At 41.3% G+C, this 21,334-nt stretch overlaps 1 protein-coding gene across 2 annotated transcripts; it reads right to left on the reverse strand.

Moving 5' to 3' along the window:
• Positions 1-1,266: 1,266 nt before the first annotated feature.
• Positions 1,267-21,124, reverse strand: lrrc74b (leucine rich repeat containing 74B). 2 transcript variants are annotated; one of them, XM_050050650.1, is made up of 10 exons: positions 20,883-21,124; positions 17,835-18,039; positions 17,066-17,208; positions 13,052-13,184; positions 10,525-10,731; positions 6,930-7,039; positions 4,403-4,518; positions 3,892-3,970; positions 1,988-2,083; positions 1,267-1,895 (listed from the first exon to the last, which is right to left on the reverse strand). In XM_050050650.1, the coding sequence occupies exons 1-10, from the start codon at positions 20,979-20,981 to the stop codon at positions 1,779-1,781; spliced, it is 1,305 nt and encodes a 434-aa protein (XP_049906607.1). In that variant the 5' UTR covers positions 20,982-21,124; the 3' UTR covers positions 1,267-1,778. The 2 variants fall into 2 exon arrangements, with proteins under 2 accessions (XP_049906607.1, XP_049906606.1); XM_050050649.1 differs by having other exon boundaries at positions 17,835-18,042.
• Between the last annotated feature and the right edge of the window lie 210 nt (positions 21,125-21,334).

Below are 21,334 nucleotides of genomic sequence, written 5' to 3' on the forward strand. Positions count from 1 at the left end.
GACATGTTGGGGTAAAATGGATCCACTAGTTAAATAGCAAAATGGGACCGTCATGTTTGTTTTTTAAAGATGAAATCAAGTCATGAGCTCAGTCATGAATTCATTAAACCATGAGTGTAATCTAACTATTCATTTATAATACCACCGACACACTCCTTCCCACAGTCCCCACTTCTCTGATGCCGAGTCTCTCCCAGTTCAAATCACTCATCAAAACTCATCTTTTCAAAACGACTTTTAATATGTGAATGATGTTGTGTGTATTTAACTGCAATCTGTTTTATAATCATTGTTAACTAATGTACTGTGTCTTTGAGTACCATGAAAAGTGCTCTATATATAAAATATTTTTGCTTTTCTACCATGTGTTCCCTGTTCTTGTACTCCCTGTTTCCTTTGTGCCATATTAGCTCCTTTTACACTGCCTCTTCAAGCCAGGAATTTCACGCTGTTATGCTGCCTCACTGTTCTGTATAAGAGGTACAATCGCGGAGTTGGGAGACAGAGTTGTCTCAACTTTAAGTCAGCATTGGAGGCAGTAACTGCACTGAAACAATGTCTGTATAAACGGGACAGGAGGGTATCATGGGCAGCATGATAGGTGTATGGCACGTGTGTGTGTGTGTGTGTGTGTGTGTGTGTCCCTGATGTCCCACATTATCTGATTTCATCCTATGCTACATATCCTACTTAATGCTTTGGACATCTGTGTGAATATTATTGTAGCTGATATTTTACAAATGCATTATGTTAAAAGTTAAATTACTATACATTATCTGAATTATTGTAGCTCTAGTTTTGCAGCTGTTCCCTTTGCTGCTAATTAAAAAAGGAAATTAAAAATCTTAAACTCTTTCTCTGTAAAGGAACTGCAGTCATCAGATAAAGGTAGTGGACCACAAAATATAATATTTTCCTCTGAAAATCCTTCCCCAGAGCCATGTAGTTGCATAAAATATAAAGCTCAAGTAAAGTACATTAAGTACCATAACACTGTACTGAAATGTTCAGCTGCATTTAAAGATTATAAATAGATCTAACTCAGTCATGCAATGTAAGATGTCAAACAAAAACATTACAGTGAGATCACTCCACACTTCTGCTGCTTTTTTAATAACATGAAATGAAATGACTAAGTTAGAGATCTTTTTTTGGCGGTGTATGATACACATCTCTAAATGACAGCTTACTGTATCTAGCAGTGTTGGAGTCGTCCTGCCGCAGTAAACAGGTCTCTTATCTAACACTGGATCATTCTTTCAAAGCTGGTTTTTCTATTAGACCAGTCATGCAGTACTTAAATCCTTTTTGTGCAACCCACTTTCGCTTCTTTTCATACACAATGCGGTGCTCTCTGATCCTCTCCATCATTCTACCCACTGACATTATATAACATCAAATCAGATCATACCTAAAAAGAATCATGCTCAATACCTGTATTGTATGCCTGTGTTCAATGACTTTAACAACACTATATTTCAGGCAGGCACGCATGCAGTGTACGTACTGTTTCATTTGATAAAGTGAACAAACTCTCTCTGAATAATCTTTATTTTAAATTGATTGCGTATTTAACAAGTTTTATTTGATATAAATACGTTTCATTCAGTGGAACATGCTCTCACGGCTCTTTTTTAAAAAAGTGACATCTTTTTAAAATGATATCCTTCCATGTATCCATCCTTCGCTCCATCTATGGATGAAAACGTCCACAGGGCTTTGACAAGACTCCTTCCATCTTCTCTGGCATAAAAGTACAGCAATTACAGTAACACTTTTCAAGCTTTTGCTTTTCTGAATGTGCCAATTCTGCCCCCGTGATTTACTGTAAGCGCAGGGAATATTTCTTTCACTGCCGTATACAGATCTTCAAAATCCTGGTTCACTGTGATGTCCTAGAGAGAGTGATACAGAGAGGCTGGTGAATAAGTTTGAATAGAAGAAGATTCGCTCAAAGTCTCATAGAGGTGGAATATGTTTGACTTACCGAGAAGTCTAATGCCTCCACGGCTGAATCTGGGTTTTCCTGTACAGACTTGAGGATCCCGTAGCACCCAGCAGTCTGAATGGGGTTCCTACCCATCTGGCCAAAGAAAAACATTAGGAATGTAAGAATAAGGCAATAACACCACAGTGGGGGTCTTTACTGTGGTTAGGATGTGGTAAGTTGTTAAGGCTATTATGGTGTTTTAAAATTGATTCCCACTTCTTGCGTCATCTCGAAATAAGTTTATCACAAAGACAGCTAGCCTGGGATTGAAGCGGCTTCAAAATGGTGACAAAATCTGCCTAACATCAACTCTAAATATAGCAGATAACACAAATCTCCTTTTTTAATGTAAAAAGGACAATGCACCATGTTTAAGGGACTCATAGGTGTATATTGGAGAGGACCAGCCCCCCCTTAATATTTAGAACATGTGCATTTGTCCCCCCCCCCCGAGGTGTTGACTTCCCTCTATGTCACCGGTGATAAGTAAATATAGCAGGTGCTGGACAGAGCAGTGAGTGACAACAACCCCGCCCACATTTAAGAGTACTGTTTGCGGTGGAAATGCTAAACAGACATAAGGTCTAGGTACCACATCTGAAGAGTTACTTTTGGTTCCAAAGGTACCACACTGAAAATGTTTGGTGGACACAACCACATATTACTGTACGTTCAAACCAGAAGCTTCCAAAGAGGCAAAGTCTCTCGCGGACGCCCAAGAAGCACAACTGTCAAAAATATTTGTGGCAGCTTTGGTCGCTCTAGTCGCTCATCACATGAATCAATGAACGTTCGATCGGGCTTGTCAATTTAAAGGAGCTGCAAAGCGGACTACTGGCTTGAAAGCAGCGTAGTTGCTGCTTGCTGTTGTCCAGTCAAAAAGTTCATAGTTGTGTTGATAAAATGCTTTGCTTTGCAATATGTCATCCCATTCAAACCAAGCAAGGAAGACTTGCATGCTACGCCGCAACATTAGCCTGCAATTCTCTCCTCTTTTACTAACATTACACACTTTAAAACTCACTAGACCAACCAACAACCTCTGTGACGTGGTCCCAAGCCTCATTCTTTTTATTTTGGCCTCTGTAACCGAACAGCAACACACTATAAAAGACTGAGTGGGCGCGAGCGCAAGTAATCAACTTCTCCGATGTTGGAACAAGTGTGCTGTAGGTACCAAAGTTACATGGCTTGTTCTCTGGGACCTGCTTCATCGAAGCACGTCAGCATTCCAATTGGTTGTCGCTGAACCGCGTCAGAAGTCATTACCATAAGGTTAAACGAGTTTTAACTCCGCTCCGGTCACTTTGGTCGCCCAAGACGTGCGGCTGACGACCAGGTCACCCAAGTCGCCCAAGTTGCTGGGCTCTCATTGAAAATAAATGACTTCTGCTGTTTTGGAAGCTCTGGTCGCTGTTGGTGTGAACGTACAGTTAGTGTGATTAAACGTGTACTAGTCATATCAAATCATAAAATATCAAATCAACCAGACAGACAGAAGTGGACTAGATGGAGCTGCCACTAATGAAGATGCACGTTAGACTGTGTCTCTAAACTTTAAAACTTTTCACTAACTGATCAAACTTTTAAAATGCCTTAATTTAGCTTTTCATTGTAAGTATTCAGACTTGTTTATTTCATCCAAACAGTATTTCCAACTCAGGAGTGCACATGTAGGCTAATCAATATTAAATGCTCAAGCTGTAACTCAATTTTAAGTCCGAACCATAACTTATTTTCGATCACTAACTTGTTTACAGACAGTTAATATAACACACCCTGAGAACTCTGCTTGGGCGCTGACATTAAAACAAAGTACAGTGATCCGTTTATTTATCCCATTTTACCCACTGATGCCCCCCATTGACTCCCAAGCAAGAACCAATCTTTCAACAGCTTACGTTCAGGGATTTGATTGTCTTGTTTACTTTGAGGCCCATGGCAAGGCGGAGAGCTCCTTCAGGGGGTATTCGGTTGTTGCTGTGGTGAGAAACAAGCGGAGAGAACAAAAAAAAATTGTGTTGGAGTGTGAGGGAAGCAATCATAAAGTGTTATTTTTTAAATGGCATTATTCATCCATGTAGCCCAAATGTCTGGGAATTTGTGAGGCAAGGTTTGTTTTACTTGAGGTTAAAACAGAGGCAGAAGAAACTAAATTATGGTTACGTTTTAAGAGTTTCAGAGGTTACCACAACTAAAGATTTATTAGTAAAAAATGTGGGAGAGCAAACTGACCTCACCTGGAGTCTCATATTGGCCTCACGCTTACTACCACACAAGGTGAAACACATTATTTGCTCTCATTTGATTTATTACAAATGATCTAAGCAGAGCTTGCAACCTCTGCCCTGTTTAACCCAGGTACAGTAAAGTAATCCGATTACCAGATCCCAATATAACAAAGGCTCATACCTCACATTCAACTCCTCCAAAACAGCGTTCTCTTTCAGAGCCTGTCCCAGAGCAATGGCTCCTTCTCTACCAAAGCCATTAAATGACAGATCCACCGTTCGGAGGAAAATGTTTCCCTAAAAAACAGAAAATTATTGTGTCTGTGATAAAGTAAGATTTTAAATGAAATAACAAATCAAACTTGAACAAGGTCTCTAACAAGATTATCTGAGGACAAAGGGAGCGCCTTAATTTAAAGCAAGAGAGCTGACGTAATCAGCCTCTCATGACCTGAATCAATCAAACCTGTCAGTGCAGCACATTGATCAGAGTCTCCTTGACCATCTTGGTCATTAAGATAAAGAAAGAAGAACTGCTTCAGCACTGTCTCTTGTCTCTCCTGCTGTGAGGAGCTCAGTGAATACCTGACCAAGAGGCTGTTTCATAAAACAGGATAAGCTGGTTATCCAGGTTATGATACACAGTATCATCCAGCTGTACTCATACTATTAATCTTAATATACAAGTGTTGTTTACATATTCGAAACAGCATCACCAGACTAACGTTCTAATTCTGGTTTAATAAATCCCCCATGGCTTGTCCCAAAGTTTTGTCATAGCCAACTGACCATTCAATGGGCATTACTGTACATGCGCATTAACAAAAGGGAGCACATTACACCTGTCCCAGCGTCATCTGATTTCACACAGAAGTAAATAAAAGCAAGTTTCTCTGTTAAAGTTTATCACTGGTAATTGTTTTGGGCTGAGCAGATCGTAGATGCTCCAGTTGGTTCTACAGCAAGACATCAGAAGAAAATGTGGGCTTTGTACGGTTCTGCAAACCACGAATATGCTACATTTGTACATTTCATCAACATTTCTAAAGTAACATATGACCTGGCTTTGTCATCTGGAGGTGTAGGGGATGGTGAATGGTGTGACACCAAAGTCAGCACATTCTCACTCTGATGTTTGGTAATGGAATTTCACGCCCAGATACGAAGTGAAAGGTACCCTGGGTGCATTGGTTGTTGACGTTCTGGGACGCCATGTCAAGTTCTGCCTTTTACATGCATTGTCGTTTTTCAAGATACACTTCTGTTTTCACAGGAAATTTACCGTTTACATACAGTCCCTTTCAAAATAAACGGGCTACATTGGTACAACACCGTGAATTGATGTTTTTGTCCTTCAACAACTAACACACATGGTTGGGTTTAGGAAAAAAGAACAGGGTTTAGTTTTATAATCCTATGGGACACAAACACCACTCTCCCGGGTGAAAGTGGGTGTTTGTTGGACCCATCCACAACCCCACCCGTCCATCCTAGTCAGACTTTTGTGGCCTTAACTATAGTTCTGGTCCCACTGAGCGCTGTTTAACTAAAACGGTGACTGGCCGCATATCATGTCGACATTAAAGGACAGCTTTTTTCGTCAGTGTCTGACGCCGCAAGTCACTGCCAAAACGTTGGATTTCAACGACTTCAGAGTGAGACCGGGCTGCCAAAGAGAGACCAACATACAACAACACTGGTTTGATTTTTTTTAGCAAATTATTGCTGTTTCCAGCAGCTTTTTAGCCATCAAACATGTTTCTTTCTTTCTTTGTTTTTTTATCAGCAATAGCATGAAAAGTGTTGTCCCTTACCAAGGAAAGTGCCAGGATAGTACCTCGAAAAGCGGTTGGTTTTTACTGAGACATCGGTGCTACCAAAACTGGAATTTTTAAGCCTAAACATGATGTTTTCCTAATCACAACTAATTTTTTTTGTGCCCATACCTAACCACACCTTAACCACAGTGTTGTTGAAATGTAAAGTTTCAATGTATCCCCTACATAATAATAGAAAAATGTAATGTATCTGTAGTTTGCCGAACGTACAATGCCAACATTTTTCAATTGGGGAGGGTTCAAAAAAGTTTTTTCCTCAAACATAACCTTTAAGTACACTAAATTATATAGTTGGGTATAATCCCCTCGCCATTAAAAGTAGCCTATATAGAGTGTGGGCACATCTGTCCGGGTATTTTTATGCACTTGTCTCAGGTTGTTTTCAGAGTTTATTTTAGTCCCAATTAAGGAAAATCGTACTATGACAGCGTGCAATGATATTTAAGACAATAGTGTACTTATACCTTCCTGAAAACATTTAGGTAAGGGCCTTTTCTGTTTCACCATGACGATGGCATCATGCACAAAGCCAGGTCTGTAAATGGTTTTCTGAGCTGGGTGTTAAAGGATTTGACTGGCCTGCACGGAGCCCTGATCTCAACCCCATCCAACATTTGGGATGAGAAACATTGTGAGCCAGGTCTTCCTGCCCAACATCAGTGTCCAACCTCACTGATGATTCTGTGGCTGAACAGGAGCAAATCTCTTCAGCCACGTTCCAAAGGCTTGCTGACAGCCTTTCCTAGAAGAGGCTGTTGTGGCAGCAAAATCTTGTCCTGGTCTAACCTTCCACTGTATTACCTGTACATCTTTTTTTGAGTTCAAAAACTAATATAGTGTTCAAACATTGATCTTTTTTAGGTGTATTACCCCGAGGCCATTGGCTAACATCACAGCTCCTCTCCCTCGAATGCAGTTCCAGGCCAGACTTAGTGATTTCAGCCCTGTGTTCTCTGACAGAGAGTCTCCGAGGGTTTTCCCTTAGGATAGGAAAAAAGATAAGAACAAATAAAAATAGAAAGTTCCATTATTTCATTGTGAAAACAAGGAAATGCCCAATTCCCTTAGTAAATTCAGTGACTTGTTCAATGAATATAAATAATTATGATCAGTCAGTTTGTAACAATCTCTCAAATAGTTGAAATCTGATTTTTTCAAAAAAGTATTCGCATCCAGACTGGAGCAGGGAAAAAATCTGAGACGACAGCTTTTTTAGCGGTGAGGAAGCATAATCAGAAGTACTTATTAAAATCAAACACCCACTTCTACACTCTCTGGGAGCAACTAATCTCCAGTAGCTTCTAGCGAGATGGTGTGATTGTGTGTTTCATGGCCTAAAAGCACAAGTGAGTGAGGGCTGTACAGGCAGCGACCCCGAAGAGAAAGATACCCATCATCATCTCACCCACTTTATCACCACGAGGATAAGAATGTGCACAGCAGCACTCAGTGGTTCATAATCACAGAAAGAGAAACTCTCAGTGTGCCTGATTGAAAAAGCAATAAAACCATAGCATGAATGTCAGAGTGTTTGATTGGTACACTGCTTTCTCTCTGCTATATGGAAGAGTGCACTCAAAAAGCATGAGGATGTCCTTTGATATTTCAGCAGTGGAGAAAATAAAATTGAATATGTGGGGATGAATCATAGCGGCACACATGGCAATGAGACATGGTGGTGTCCCCTTTCCCACAGACAGATTTATTTTCAATTACCTTCATCGGATGCTCATTGCATCCTGGTTTGCCATTCTACCACAAGGGGCCTGTCACAGAGCTCATCCACATGATAATTGAAAGAGGTTTTAATGAAGGCAAAATGTTCTTGACCTTTGAATGCCACAGTCTGCTGCTGCCTGCTGTCCTGTGACTGTGTAGAGATAAGCCTACACCATTATGGCAAACTCTTACTGGTTTTATGAGAAGGGTTTTCCAAAAATCTAATAAAAGGAGACACAAGTAATCAAATGTTAAATTATTCTGCACTCATCCCAGTAATTGCTCATTTTATAGAACCTTATTGTATATACACTTATTATAGGCAGAAAATGGGCTTTGCTTTCACTTACAGCTGCTTTTTTTTTTTACAAACGCTCATTCATTCATGTGTGAACACAAGAACGTATGTGTAAAATAGTTTGGATTTTAACTGAGTAATGATGTCACTTATGACAAGTTCAAGATGATGCTAATCTGAAATGTAGCATTTATCTGTTTTTGATCTTGGATAGATGAAAAGTTTATGAATTTTGGCCAAGTGATACAAATGTCTGAGCTTTGGGATTAATTGCAGACGTCTGAAATAAAAAGCAAAATGGTCTGATTTTATTTATTCACAGTGTAACTTAAAGTATGTGAATGTCGTATTACTGTATGTGTATCGGTCACCAATTTTCCTTTTTGTTATTTTGGGCCACAGGCGCTTTAAGGAAGATTAAGGGAAATCTACGCTGCAACACAATGACATTTTAGACCACAATTGTTTAAAGTGCAGCCCGCAGGCCAGTGGCGGCCCTCAGAAAGATTCTGTGCAGCCCCTGAATATTACATTAAAGGGAAATTTCAGTTTATTTCAACCTGTCTCCTATCGTCCTAAATTTGTTTCAAGTGACTAGTGACATAAAAATAATAGTTAGCATGTTAGCCGTTAGCCTAGATACACCTGGGGCGCATATTAGCGTCAGACCTGTTAAAACGTAAGTGAACGGGCAACCTTCAAGTGCAAAGTTAGTCCACTAAACAAGCTTTTTTTTCCCACAAAGACCGCCTCATATCGTTAGGATAAATGTCAGAGAACATATAGAAAACGACATGTAAACGTGTTGTCCCTCTGAGACAATGGTATACTTCTTGAGGGAATTCCATGTGTGGTAACCATGGACCAGTGGTTCCCAACTGGTGGGTCACGGTCAAAAAGTTGGTTGTGGGTCCATTCTGAATGGACCTCAAGTGATTCCTGCGTCAAGTTTGTAAAACACACACTTTATTTTGAAGTACAGTGAATTTCTGGCACAGAGCTTTTATTCTGAAGCGCTGGTTCCTGCTATAGAGTGAGTGACTAACAGCAAACCTGCTTGATGACATGGCCAAATGTAGGTATGACACTGAATATGATTAACTGTGTGGACCTTGAATTAATGACTAAGGAGAAATCTGGACTCCGTGCCTGGACCAGCTGGGAACCACTGCCACAGACTGTATATAAATAATGGATGCAGCCACTGTGACATCACCCATTGGTTTATGGACTCCCGTTTTGAAGCTTCGAATTTGGCATTTGGTCATCGCCATCTTGAATTTTTAGAGCCAGAAGTGAGCACATTTGGGTGAGAGGGTAGAGCTGAGATCTGACTCATAGACTGTAGCGACACCTCACAGACAGCTTGTCATTAAAAGCGGCCTGCTCTTAATTATACATAAATTTAAGCTGTAATAAACGAAAACGAGTAAATTCACCCCCCTTACAGTTGTCATTAAGGGAGAAATTAGCTATAGAGACCAAAACTGCTTTTGTACCAGGCTGTAAACATGTTTATTTCTGCTGTAAAGTTGGGTATTTTAACATGGGGGTCTATTAGGATTACCTCTCCTCAAGAGCCACCCTCAAGTGGCCATTTGAGGAACTGCAACTTTTGGCACTTCCACTTTGGCTTCATTTTTCAGCCCCAGAGGTTGCCGCTTGGTTGGCAACACCTGCTGTAGAGTAGCAGCAGTTTCTGTGTGCTCTATTGCATTGTGTGTTGGGCAGGATGACTAATAGTGCCCCCTGGCAACACCTGAGCCTGTTGGTGGATGATGGCAGCATTACCTCAATTTTCTTTTTAGTTCCTTTTGAGCACCTTAAAACACTCACACACCGCTTCATCCCTCATGCACAACTTACACAACTACTGATTCCACTATTACTCACACTCATGCTTTGTTTATGTTCAGTTATGCATTTAATTCACTTGTTTTTGAGATGTTAAACCATATTTGTCATGGCTCAGAGCCTGATTATGACACATGCAACGCCTCAGGGATGAACTGGAAATCGAATGTGAGCTGTCCACTTATCACATGGGTGTCAGGTTTGAGTGACCACATGTTTCATTTAGCTGTCCAAATATTTATGGCAATATAGTGATGTTTTTAACATCAATTAAACTGAATTCCTAAAAGCAAACTATCTGGTAAAAAGCAGAACATGGGAGCTCTGTCCAAAGAAACAGGACTCATTTACATCTATTCGTCACACCTCTTTAATGTCCTTTGCCATCTATCAATGACATATGTACTTGCTGGGTCCAGCACTTCAGTTATCTGATGCTGCTAATGCAAACTATGTGAAAATATGTATCTCCAGTGAAAATCTTTAATATCAGCCTAATGAGACTGGGAGCCATGGTTACTACATTCTTCAAAAAGACTCAGGTGTTACAGAAAATATGTGACCTTTATTATGTATAACTAATTACTGTGCTACCTGCGCGCTCTCCCAGAGCATTGTGGCTGAGGTCCAGGTGCTGGAGCTTGGCATTGGTGATCAGTGCTGGGCCAAGGTGTTCGCCTGAGCGGTCTGTGAAATGGTTTCCTGACAGATTAAGGCTCACCAGGGTGCTGTTCTCCTTAAGCATCTCAGCGATGGCTCTGGCCCCATAATCCCCGAGATTGTTGTCGGCTAGGTCCACCTCTGGGAATGGCACACAAGTGGTGAAAAGAGGCGGGTCAGAAGAACAATACGTGGCAGGAGACGCTAATATGTTTCCCATCACAAAAAGGGCCCAAAGAGAAGAACTGCAGCAGAATTTTTCCACAATTCAAAAGATGTTTTGTAGTTTTATCCTGTATGTATGTTGTTTCAAGTTTGCTTTGTCACAGTTTGGCAGCCTGACACTCGTCAGTGGCTGAGGAGTGTTTCACAAAATAGTTAAGGCCACATCTAAAACTAGAAGGGCACTTAAAGAGCGCCGACCTCTGCCAAGGCCAAATGCCCTACCTTGCAATGTTAACGAACGTGAAATTTGTCTTTGGCCCATGCTACACCCTTCAGCCAAGTTTTATGAAAACTGGGCCAGTACGTTTTCCATGATCCTGCTGATAAACAGACAAACAAACCAAACTGAATTGAAAACCTAACCCCCTAAAGGAGGTAATTATCGATCATTCCTTTCCTTATCTCTCTTCAGTTTAAAGTTTGGCCTCATCAAAAAGTTCTGAATATTTTTGGTCATAATTCTCGCATGCTATCTCCTCCTTTTTTTAAAAAACAAATGCACCACACACTTCAGTTTTAATCTAAGTGATTAATAATCTTTCCAATAGCATCATCATCAGGTCAAAACTTTAATTCTTCCAATACTGTGGATTATACCTGCAAAATTATTGACATTTCTATCAGCCTCAGCTGTACTCTGTGTTTAATGCGTAACAGTAAATGTTAGTATTGCTAACTTACAATACTAAGATGATGAACAAGTCAAAGAACATTATACGTGCTAAACATGTGCATGTTAGCATGCTGATGTTAGCTTTCTTGTTATATCACTGGTATTTTTAGTTGTATTTGATATTCCCCTGATTATAAGTTTGCACTATGTGCTCAACAAAGTAAAGCCCTTTGCACATTGAATCCGGGTTTTTTTTGGATGCATTTTTTAAATCCATCATCCGAAAAAAATCTAAGCGTTTTATTGTTGTATTCATTGTGAAAATTCGCAATATGTGACAAAGTTAAAACAGACACCACTCCTTTCCTGTCTGTCATTTGGCACAGAGGCATGAAGGGGCGGAGCTGTCCTCCTTCTCTGTCCTCCACATTCTGTGTGCGGTCCACATCCTCCTCCTCGTCATCAACATCCACCTGAATATTACTATCTGACCTGTTGAAAGTGAGCTATCTGAGTTATGAAATGATTCTGTGCGTCCTGTTCCTCTGGCTTGTCACGACTGTGTCCCGCCACATTTTCTTCAGAAAATCGAACCTGTTCCAAAAAATTTCATGACGGACTAAAGTTTCAGACTCATTGTGCAAAGGTGATTGACACAATGTGAAGTGGTATTTATTTTTAGATAAAGAGTTTGTTGTCTGATGTCATGAGTTTCGTCGTGTGCGTACTACTGGACCAATCAGCCTAATATTTTGTGTGCACATCCATTACCTCTCTTGGTTGTTGAAAAACTTATTCTATTGACTGTTTTATATTTCATTGACTGCTGAAGCCTCTCAGCTCTTAACTGGCCAGAGGGGCTGCGAGTTTACAGGAATCGGCTCAGCTAAAAACAACAAGCCTTTCAGTCTGTTGCAGGACACAGTTTGGCCTTTGTCGGGGCTCAAAAACTGACATCCACAGGAAAGTTTGTGCTTCTACCCTTGTAAATAAGTAGGCTACAAAGTTTTTTTAAATCTGTTTTAGTTTTTAATTTGTTGTGCTGTAGCCTAGAGAGTTCATACTCGTTAAAGTCCAGTTATGAATGACATGGATCAGAGGTTTGTGGCTGTTTTAGTTATTAGAAACATTCATCCTCATAATTACATCATATCTATATTTCACATACAGTGCCTGTTAACAGGAGAACTCAAAAGTCTAGAGTGGCAGAGATCTGAACTCTACTCAGTGCACTTTTCTATATTTTTTCATTTGAAATCCGAAAAATATGTTTCCTTGAAAATTCTGTGTTGGCAACTGATCTGTTATACTGTATATTCCCAAAATTGGATTACCCAGGAAAATTGAATAGTGGTGCCTGACAAAGGATGGTAAAAATAACGCCACCCCAAAGAGCCTGCGTGACTCACAGGAGTTATTCTCCATGGATCCCCCCATAGGGTCCTGCACTGACTGACATCTAACAAATATTAAACATGGACCCCAGACATGTGTGGCATATAATTGGGGTGAGAGTGGCGTACGAGTGGGAGTGGGGGCAACACTTTTGCCAGAAAAGGTTGAGACAGACTGAGGGAAAAGGCAGAGAAAATGTGTGCATGCTTGAGTGCCCAGTGAAACCACCTGTAATATAACAATTTTCCTTTAACATCTCGGCTATAGCAGCTCCGCCCATTCCCTCCATCCAATTATCTCGCAGGTTCAGCCTCAGTACTGAAGTGTTGGTTACCAGGGGAACTGCCAGTGCTTTGGTGCCCTGCAAACACACAACCAGCCCCCCCTCAAAGTGAAATTCTTGTGTTTGTTCACTGCAGTATATTTTCTTATCTGTATTCCAGTTAAAAGAGTAGATGCACTGATGCAGGTGGGCAGAGAGGGAGAGAGTGAGACAGAAAGAGAGACAGAGAGAGGGGAATATTAAACCTGTGTGAGACAAATGAAGCAGAATGGAGCTGTGTGGAGGCGTGGGTCAGAAATGGAGCTCGCAGAACATGAAAATTATAGTTTCTAGCATGGCTAATGAGAAAGTTGGCTGCATGAAGCCTTATGTTAACTTGATCTTAAAGAAAAATGAGAGCCCCATCAGAGGATAGTGTGTTCAGATGCATGCAGAGGATCTTTCTCTAAGATTTGAGAAGCCAACCAATTTGCAAGACATTAAAACAAATAACCTTGGGCAGCTGCACTCTGTTACTTTACTTCTGCTCTCTGTGATTGACAGGTGAAGACTTATTTAAAGTCCAATTCAATCTGTCTGAACGATGCCACCGAAGCTGAAACCTCGGGAAATGGCTTGTTAGGGAATGGATTTACTTTTACAACTTTCATTTACAGCGTTATGGACCGGTGGAAGCCTGTGAAAATGTCAGAATGTGTTGCTAAGAGCTGCAGGCAATGGATTTTCACATTTGCAGAGTATGTACTCTTGCCTCAGTCAGAGATGTACAACTGCAGAGCAATTTTACATTGATTTACTGTTAGAAATACATGGAACTGTACGTGACTTATGAGCTCAAGTGAGTATCCTCCTGAGACCTGAGCTTTTGTTTCGTATGCTTTTTTAATTTCTACTAGCAATTTAACACGACGAGGACCTGATAAGTATAAAAAACTAAGCATTCAATAGATTAAAGTTTTTGAAAAACAGAAGTCCTTATATGTGGACAGCGTTTTTTTTTTGTTTAGTCACAACAGTATAATAAAGAAGAAAACTGTTTATTTCAATGCCTTAACATTGCAAACACCTTGTCCACTTTTGTGTTGAGATCGGCTGCAGGCTGACTTGGCAGAGATGGTCGCCACCTTGTTTTTACATGGATTAGTGTATTGTGCCTTTGCTACCACTAGATGGCACATAAAAGTGTCCACGTATGAGGACAACAGGTTTAAGTTAAGCGGAATGTGGTGCAGCAAACTTAAAATGTAAGGTCCTCTTTTGGTAGCGTGCCAGAAAGTGTTTTTGGACATGTACTTAATAAGATCCGTTAGTTAAATCCAACATGTAGTAATGGATTTCCTGTTTAGTTTAACCCTGCCAGAAGCACCCTTGATTATGTCTCTGTAGATCTATGTTTGTGTGTATTCAGGGTTACATGAGAGCTAAAACATGTTGACACAACACTGTCTAATGCTCAACAGGACCGAATAATAAAGCTACATGTACATGGGTCACAAAGTCAAAAGCATTTGCTGTCATTCTGATCAAAAATAAGATTATTTCCCTGGAGGCAGATTAAAATGTAGATCTGCATAATGAGCTCTCTCTGAGTGTAAATCAATGCCAGCAGCCGCACTTCAAAGGGGGGAGGGGCTCTCCACTTGAATGTGTTACATCGATCTAATGGACTCGCCCCGTGTTGTTTTACATGTAAAGTGTACTGCAGAGATATGTACATGCATGATCTGTTTCTCGGGAAAAGACTGAAAACTCCTTGAGGCACAGCTGCACTGGACTTAACACAGTGCTCCCCAGACTTTGCCATGATCAGTGCAGTCCCCCTGGAGGGGAATGTGACTTTGAATTAATGAGTCATTCACTGGAAAAAAGAAAAAAGTCTGGTCTGGTCTGAAATAGCAGGAGAGAGACAAAGAGGCTAAAATATTTGTAGATCAAATACCCTCTAACCCCCTGCTGCCCCCCACTTGTGGTCTCTACCAACTCCTGTGGGAAATATCTGACTCTCCACTATGTTCACCAGCTACTTGCTTACTTTTCTTTGTGCTTTTTGGTGCTTTTTAGAGCTTTTCCATAGATAACAGCCACCTGCTGCAGTTGAAAGTGACGCGCTTAGAGTAAACCAAAACAATTAATTTGCCCAACAGCTAAACAACAAGCTGGAGCTCACAATAAATCGCTGTAAAGCCGAGAGGAGCTTCAGATTTAGCCGATAATTCTCTGAGGTTCATCACAATGACTGTGTGGAAAGATGGACGACGTGTCTCCAATTACTCCCACTGTACAAAAATGAAGCCAAAATATTCCGGGTACAGCTGCTGCCATCTTGCGCTGGTGGTGTCATTTGGAGCCAGAGTCTGCACAGAAGCGATCTCCGCGGTCTCAAGTTTTGGCCCATACACCTGTCTGACCAATTGCGAGGAGTCCCATTGATCGCAAGCACAGTGATTAGCAAACACAGCTGTCAATCATGACGTAACACCCCCCCCTTTAATAGCAACAAATAACTAGTTACAACCAAACATATACTACAAGAATGAACACATCAATGTGATAAGAACAACCTAAAGTGACAGGAGGTATTTTTAGGAAAAATTTATTTGACGTGTACTCTGAGTTTGCCGATGTCCTATCCGCTAAAACAGAGGGGGTGGGGTTTATGACCTGTACTGCAGCCAGCCACCAGGGGGCGACAGAGATGTTTTGGCTCCACTTTTAGGGAGCTGTCATGTTGTCCATCTTTATATACAGTCTGTGGTTCAACATAATGGCTATCATTGTGATATATTGTTGTTATAAAATTATTTATTATAGCTACTCTGAAGTATTTTAAAATTTGTAAAATTAATTTTACTATAAGCTTAATATGTTAACTGCATAACAACTTTCACTACAGCCACCAATGCATACATCAGAAGTGGAATTATATAAGTTCAAATTTTGAATAAATCATTTTTCTTCGATATTAAAGGGAAGCTTTGGTATTTTTTAACCTGGGTCCCATTTCCCCATGTTTATGTGTTTAAGTGAATAAGGGGCCGTACACATGCCGTGATTTTAGTGCCCTAAAATGTACTGTTTTCAATGTAGTCATGCGTCAGGTTCACTCAAATGCCAGAGTGATGCTGTCACGGTGTGCACGTGTTTCCGAGTGGTTTTTTCCAGGGCGCGACGGCTGCACCCTGAGATAAACAGAATTCAACTTTTTGAACGCAGCGCCTGGAAGATCAGCTCTGCACTCAGGATTTTAGGTAAACAGGCTATGATATGATGCTGGTTTAGGTTGTTTAAGAACCTAAGATGCAACTTGCTGCCGCACTCTTGAAAGCTGGCACAGAAAAGGCACCAGAATAGCACCCACAGCGCCTGACTTCATGTTTTCCAGATGGTAGAAACCTCAGGGACAGCAACTGAGGAGGGATCCCTCTACCAGGACGGACAGACAAGGTGCAGACTGATAAAGGAGGAAATAACGGAGAGTGTTGAACGGAGCAGTAAGTGACAACAACCACACTCACATGAAAGATTACTGTTTTCAGTGGAAACGCTCGGGTCTAGGCACCATGTCTGAAGGGTTAACTTTGGTTCCAAAGGTACCATACAGAAAGTGTTTGGTGGAAACTGAGCATTAGATGCTAAACCATGGGACCAGCTTGAAAAATACCAGGGTTTCCCTTAAACAGTTGTTATCGTCACTGGATGAGTGTACTGGCCACAGATGGCAGCTCAGTGCCTGCAGAGACACTCGAGCACTGAAATATGTTTGCCCCACACCTGGACTCTAAATGATAAAAACAACAGAATAAAAGACTAATGAAATATAAGTCTGGGCTGGAAATAGATAAATAAAAGCATTCATTCAGGCTACCCTCCCTTCAGCCAAAAGAAAAATGACACAACCCTGCCTTTATTCTTACCCTTGTAATAATTTTCATACAATCCCTAACTTATGATGAACGTACCTGAGGCCCCAGACCATAATGCGTCATGGAGAGCTTGCTATTCTGCATGTGCCGCAGGAAATATGAGGCAGGTACAACCTGTAACGCTTTACACGCCTCCATGTAGCACGTCTGCCCCGTCGGGTCGTACGCCTCCTCCTTATCTGCAACATGAATAAAGACACTGGCTGTCTGAATTGTTCGCTATCAAAACCTCTTTGTAAAAAGGAGAGATGTGGCACTTTCCCTCGAAGGAGGACCTTTTGAGTGTGATATTGAAAACTCCCTCATGGCTGATTTGGCCCTGTCAGGGGAGCTCATTCACACCAGATGGTTTTCACTTCTGGTGAAAAGGAAGCCTGACACAAAGACTGGGATGAAATCATTATGCAGAGCAGGGCTTCACATTGTGTGGGCAGGCGCGTGTAGGAGTTACTGTTTTGTTTTGTTTTGTTTTTCTTTTTTCTTTCCTGAAGTCATTTACAGAATGAGAAGATGGAAAGGCAAAAGGGAAAAGATGAACAGATGGGGTGACAGGAGGGCTTCGCCTTATCAATGAGCACTCTGATCGAGATCAAATTAAGACTCAACGCCGAAATACTTTGTACTCTTGGAGCCTCGTATGAAATATCATTTCAGACAGAAAATAACAGGATGAAATGTTTCATTTCAAACATATGACTCACATCACCGAGCCATTTCCCCATTTTTTTTTCTTATAAGAGGGAACATCACACCCTTTATGATAAAATGTAATAACTTTTCCACCCTGTTTTTCTCCCCTCTTTACCTCCCAGCTCCAGATCTGTGTCATAGTCCTCATCAGAGATCACACACTCCTCTCCTCCCAGCTCCTCCTCTTCATTATCTTCCTCCTCCTCCTCCTCCTCTTCTTCCTCTTCACCCTCTCTTTCACCTCTATCTAGCATGTTCCCGACAGGACTTGTGCGTTTGTCCTTTGGCCCACGCATGTCGACCTCTGTCCGGCTCACTCTCTGCTGGGTGGAGAATGAGAAAGTGAGACATCGTGACTCCTCAAAGCTGGCTGTTGTTGGCAGCCTGAGAGAGGAGATTTGATGGATTTGCTGCCAGGAGAATAAAACTGATACCTACACATTGGACAACTGAGTCCATCAATGTGGAGAACTTGTCTCTTTGAGCTTGTCCCTGTCTTTGTAACTACTTCCCTTCCCACCTACTCCTTTCTTCCCACCTCCCTTTAACCTCTTTCGCCAGAGACTGTTTTAGCTATCTTATACTCCCTTTATTTCTGCAGCATATTCACTACGCTTCTCAGTCAGCCATGTTATATATTGTTATTTTCATTTCTAAATATGCTACTCAGTAATACCATCATTTGGAATGTGAGCGGTACTGCACATGTTCCAAGGCATTTTTTTTTTTTGTGTGGACATCCAAAAGGTTTTTGTATTTAAAAATGTGCTGCTTTAGAGCACGCAGCCTTGTGATTAGACTACATAAAAGTGTAATTGAGACACTTTCAGGGTGACACTCTCAGTCCCCTCTATTAAATAAATTCATGCGCGTACACAGGTCAAAAGAGCAATCTATAAAAAGAAAATTGCAGGTCTTTAGCCTGTAATTTTGAGCCTCTATTTCCTCGCCCTGGGCAAGGAAAGTGCTCAGACGTGTCTAGAGAGAATGTTACGGTTAAAGGAATACTTTATCCCCAAATGACCATTTGTGTATAAGTTCAAGGGCATAGCCATGGAGTTAACATTGACCAGGACCAAATGTGGTGGTGGTGGGGGGTTGACAACGTTTTTACCAAAAACAGGTTTGTTTATACTCCTTGCAATTGATATTATTTATTTCCATGATTAAAGTTTCAGCGAAAATGACTTATTGATGTTAGCATTAGCTTTTCATGCATGTCCTTACACTTTTCAAAAACTACAACAACAGTGATGGTAGTATAGGCAGCTGGAATCAGGTCAGCTGTTTCAGCCCGATTCCGGGGTGACGTTCATGCAGAGTCTCAGCAGAGTCAGGCAACCAGATAATTTTATCCGGCATGCCAAGTTTGGGCCGATGCTGGGTCATTTCTGATAACGCTGATAACAGTGATGGCAGTGTCGGCAGCCGGAATTGGGCCAGTTGATTTGGCCCGATTCTGTGGGTCATTCATTCCGAGTCACAGCCAAGTTGGGCAACCAAACCCGGCCCGACTAATTTAACCCGGCATGCTGAGTTCAGGCCAGATCTGGGCCAGGTCATTTTGGCTACCTGGGTATATTACATTTGGATGTTTTCCTTTTTTTTTTTTTTTAAACATTTGATAGTAATGATATAAACCCACAGCAGGCAAAAACCAGCTTCTGCTATGGTAAGCTAACACCACCTGGACAAACCTCTGCATGTGGAACTGCAGTACACCGTAATACTAAAACCAGTAGTGATAATAATGCCTATTTAAGTTTATCTATGATTATATTTACATTTGCTAATTATTTTTCTCCCATGTCTCCGGTGAATGAAGTATCCAAAGACATTTCTTAATAAGTTAAAGTCATTGGCAACCGCACTTAAAAAGCAAAAGCATATCAAAACATCCATTTACAAACTCACACGCAACTCATGCAGTATAATCCAAGTTTCATTTATCCAGTAATACACTTAGTGCTTCCCAAACCGGCAGCCCTTTCCAACTGGGAACTGAACTTGCTGAACACAGGAGCTGTTGGTCTACTGCTGCCTCGATCAGTTAGTTAGTGTTATTGTGTGTGACTTTGGTGTTTTAAAGGGTAAGGGCCCTGACATACCAAGCCGATAGTGATGGGCAGCTGATGAATGTCTGTTGCCCTGGGTTTCGCCCTGGTGCCACTAGTCGGCCCTTGTTGCCCATTTTTTTTGGCCGATTCTTAATGTTGAATTGGGCATCGGAGACGGCAGGGCCTGTCAGTGTGTGAAATCACTCTGATTGGCAGTCCAGCTCGGTGCACAAGAAGAAAAACTAAAGTGAGGAAAGTAAACAAGTGGCTAAAGTCAAGAGGGAGTAAGATCGAAACAAACCTGTTACATAAGGTAGGATTATATTTTTTAGCAATGGGGTTTGTTTTATTTAGCAGAAACTGTTCATAATTGTGTTATTTTTTGTGACAGCATGGTGAAAATATTTTGTTATTCCAGTATCAGGTTGTGTTGTTGACGTGCTAACTGGCATCTTGAATATGTCCTGGCCATATTCCAGTTTCCCTTTTTGAATGACAGACTACTGCCACCTGCTGGTATGGAGAGTTATTTCCTCTTACACAGGTGAAGATCATACATGCAAGTTACCCGTTGTCTGTTGCCTTTTTGGTGTGATCAAGTGCAACTTTTTAGCTGAGACACAGACGATGCGAGGTGACACAACAGTCGGCCTTTGTCACCACTCTTTTGATGTTGGTTTGGTGTGTTTGGACCTTTAGTTCAGAATCAGAGAATTGGATTATACTGCAGGAGTTGTATGAGTGTTTGTGAAGGGAGGCTCTAATGTAATTTTGCTGTAGTTAAACAAGGACCCCATTAACTTCAATTCATCAAGTCATTTTTCAATGTTTGGATTCTTCAACAAGGTTTTCTTGCTGAATTCAACGTAACATGGCGTGAGTAAGTGATATACGAATGGTCACTTGGTGGGTGAAGAGTTCCTTTAAGAGCAAAAGGTACACTTGCAGGTCAACAACATGCTTTGAATTCTCACCAAATCCCTCTCTCATGTCTTATTCAATCTCAGACTTCATTAAAATCTGCCTGCAAGCAGCCCTACACTCGCCTACCTGTTGTTCACACTTCCCTTGCTCAAGCAGACTTGGCCGGATGGTCAGCTTCCTACCTCTCCCAGCTGCAGCTTCTCACTTTGTGTTTCTGCGTCATCGTCTTCCAGCACAGACGGCAGCAGTGTCTCCTTGGCCAACTTCTTCCCATGAACCATGACTTTGACGCTGAGTAATGGTGATACTGATACTGAGGAAAATATATTTTGCTACCTTTAATTTTGCTTTTCCTGCTTGTTTGTTTTCAGACTCTTCAAATGTTTGTCCTGTGAGGGAAATCACTGCACTGCATTTGACCAGCAGGTATGTGTGCATGCAACCTATCTTGCTCAATAGGAGGGTCAAACTCTTTGGGCTAATTAGAAAGGCAAGTGCTGAGCTCTTCCTCATAGCCACCAATCAGAGCCCTTGTGTAAAGTTTGGATGGCTTGTTATGTTGACACGTTTCCATGGTGCTGAGAGGCATCTCTGTGCTCTGAGTGCCGGCTCTCTGAGCCATGATGACCAGCAC

Source organism: Epinephelus moara, chromosome 8 (genome assembly GCF_006386435.1).
Source record: "Epinephelus moara isolate mb chromosome 8, YSFRI_EMoa_1.0, whole genome shotgun sequence".
NCBI lineage: Eukaryota > Metazoa > Chordata > Actinopteri > Perciformes > Serranidae > Epinephelus > Epinephelus moara.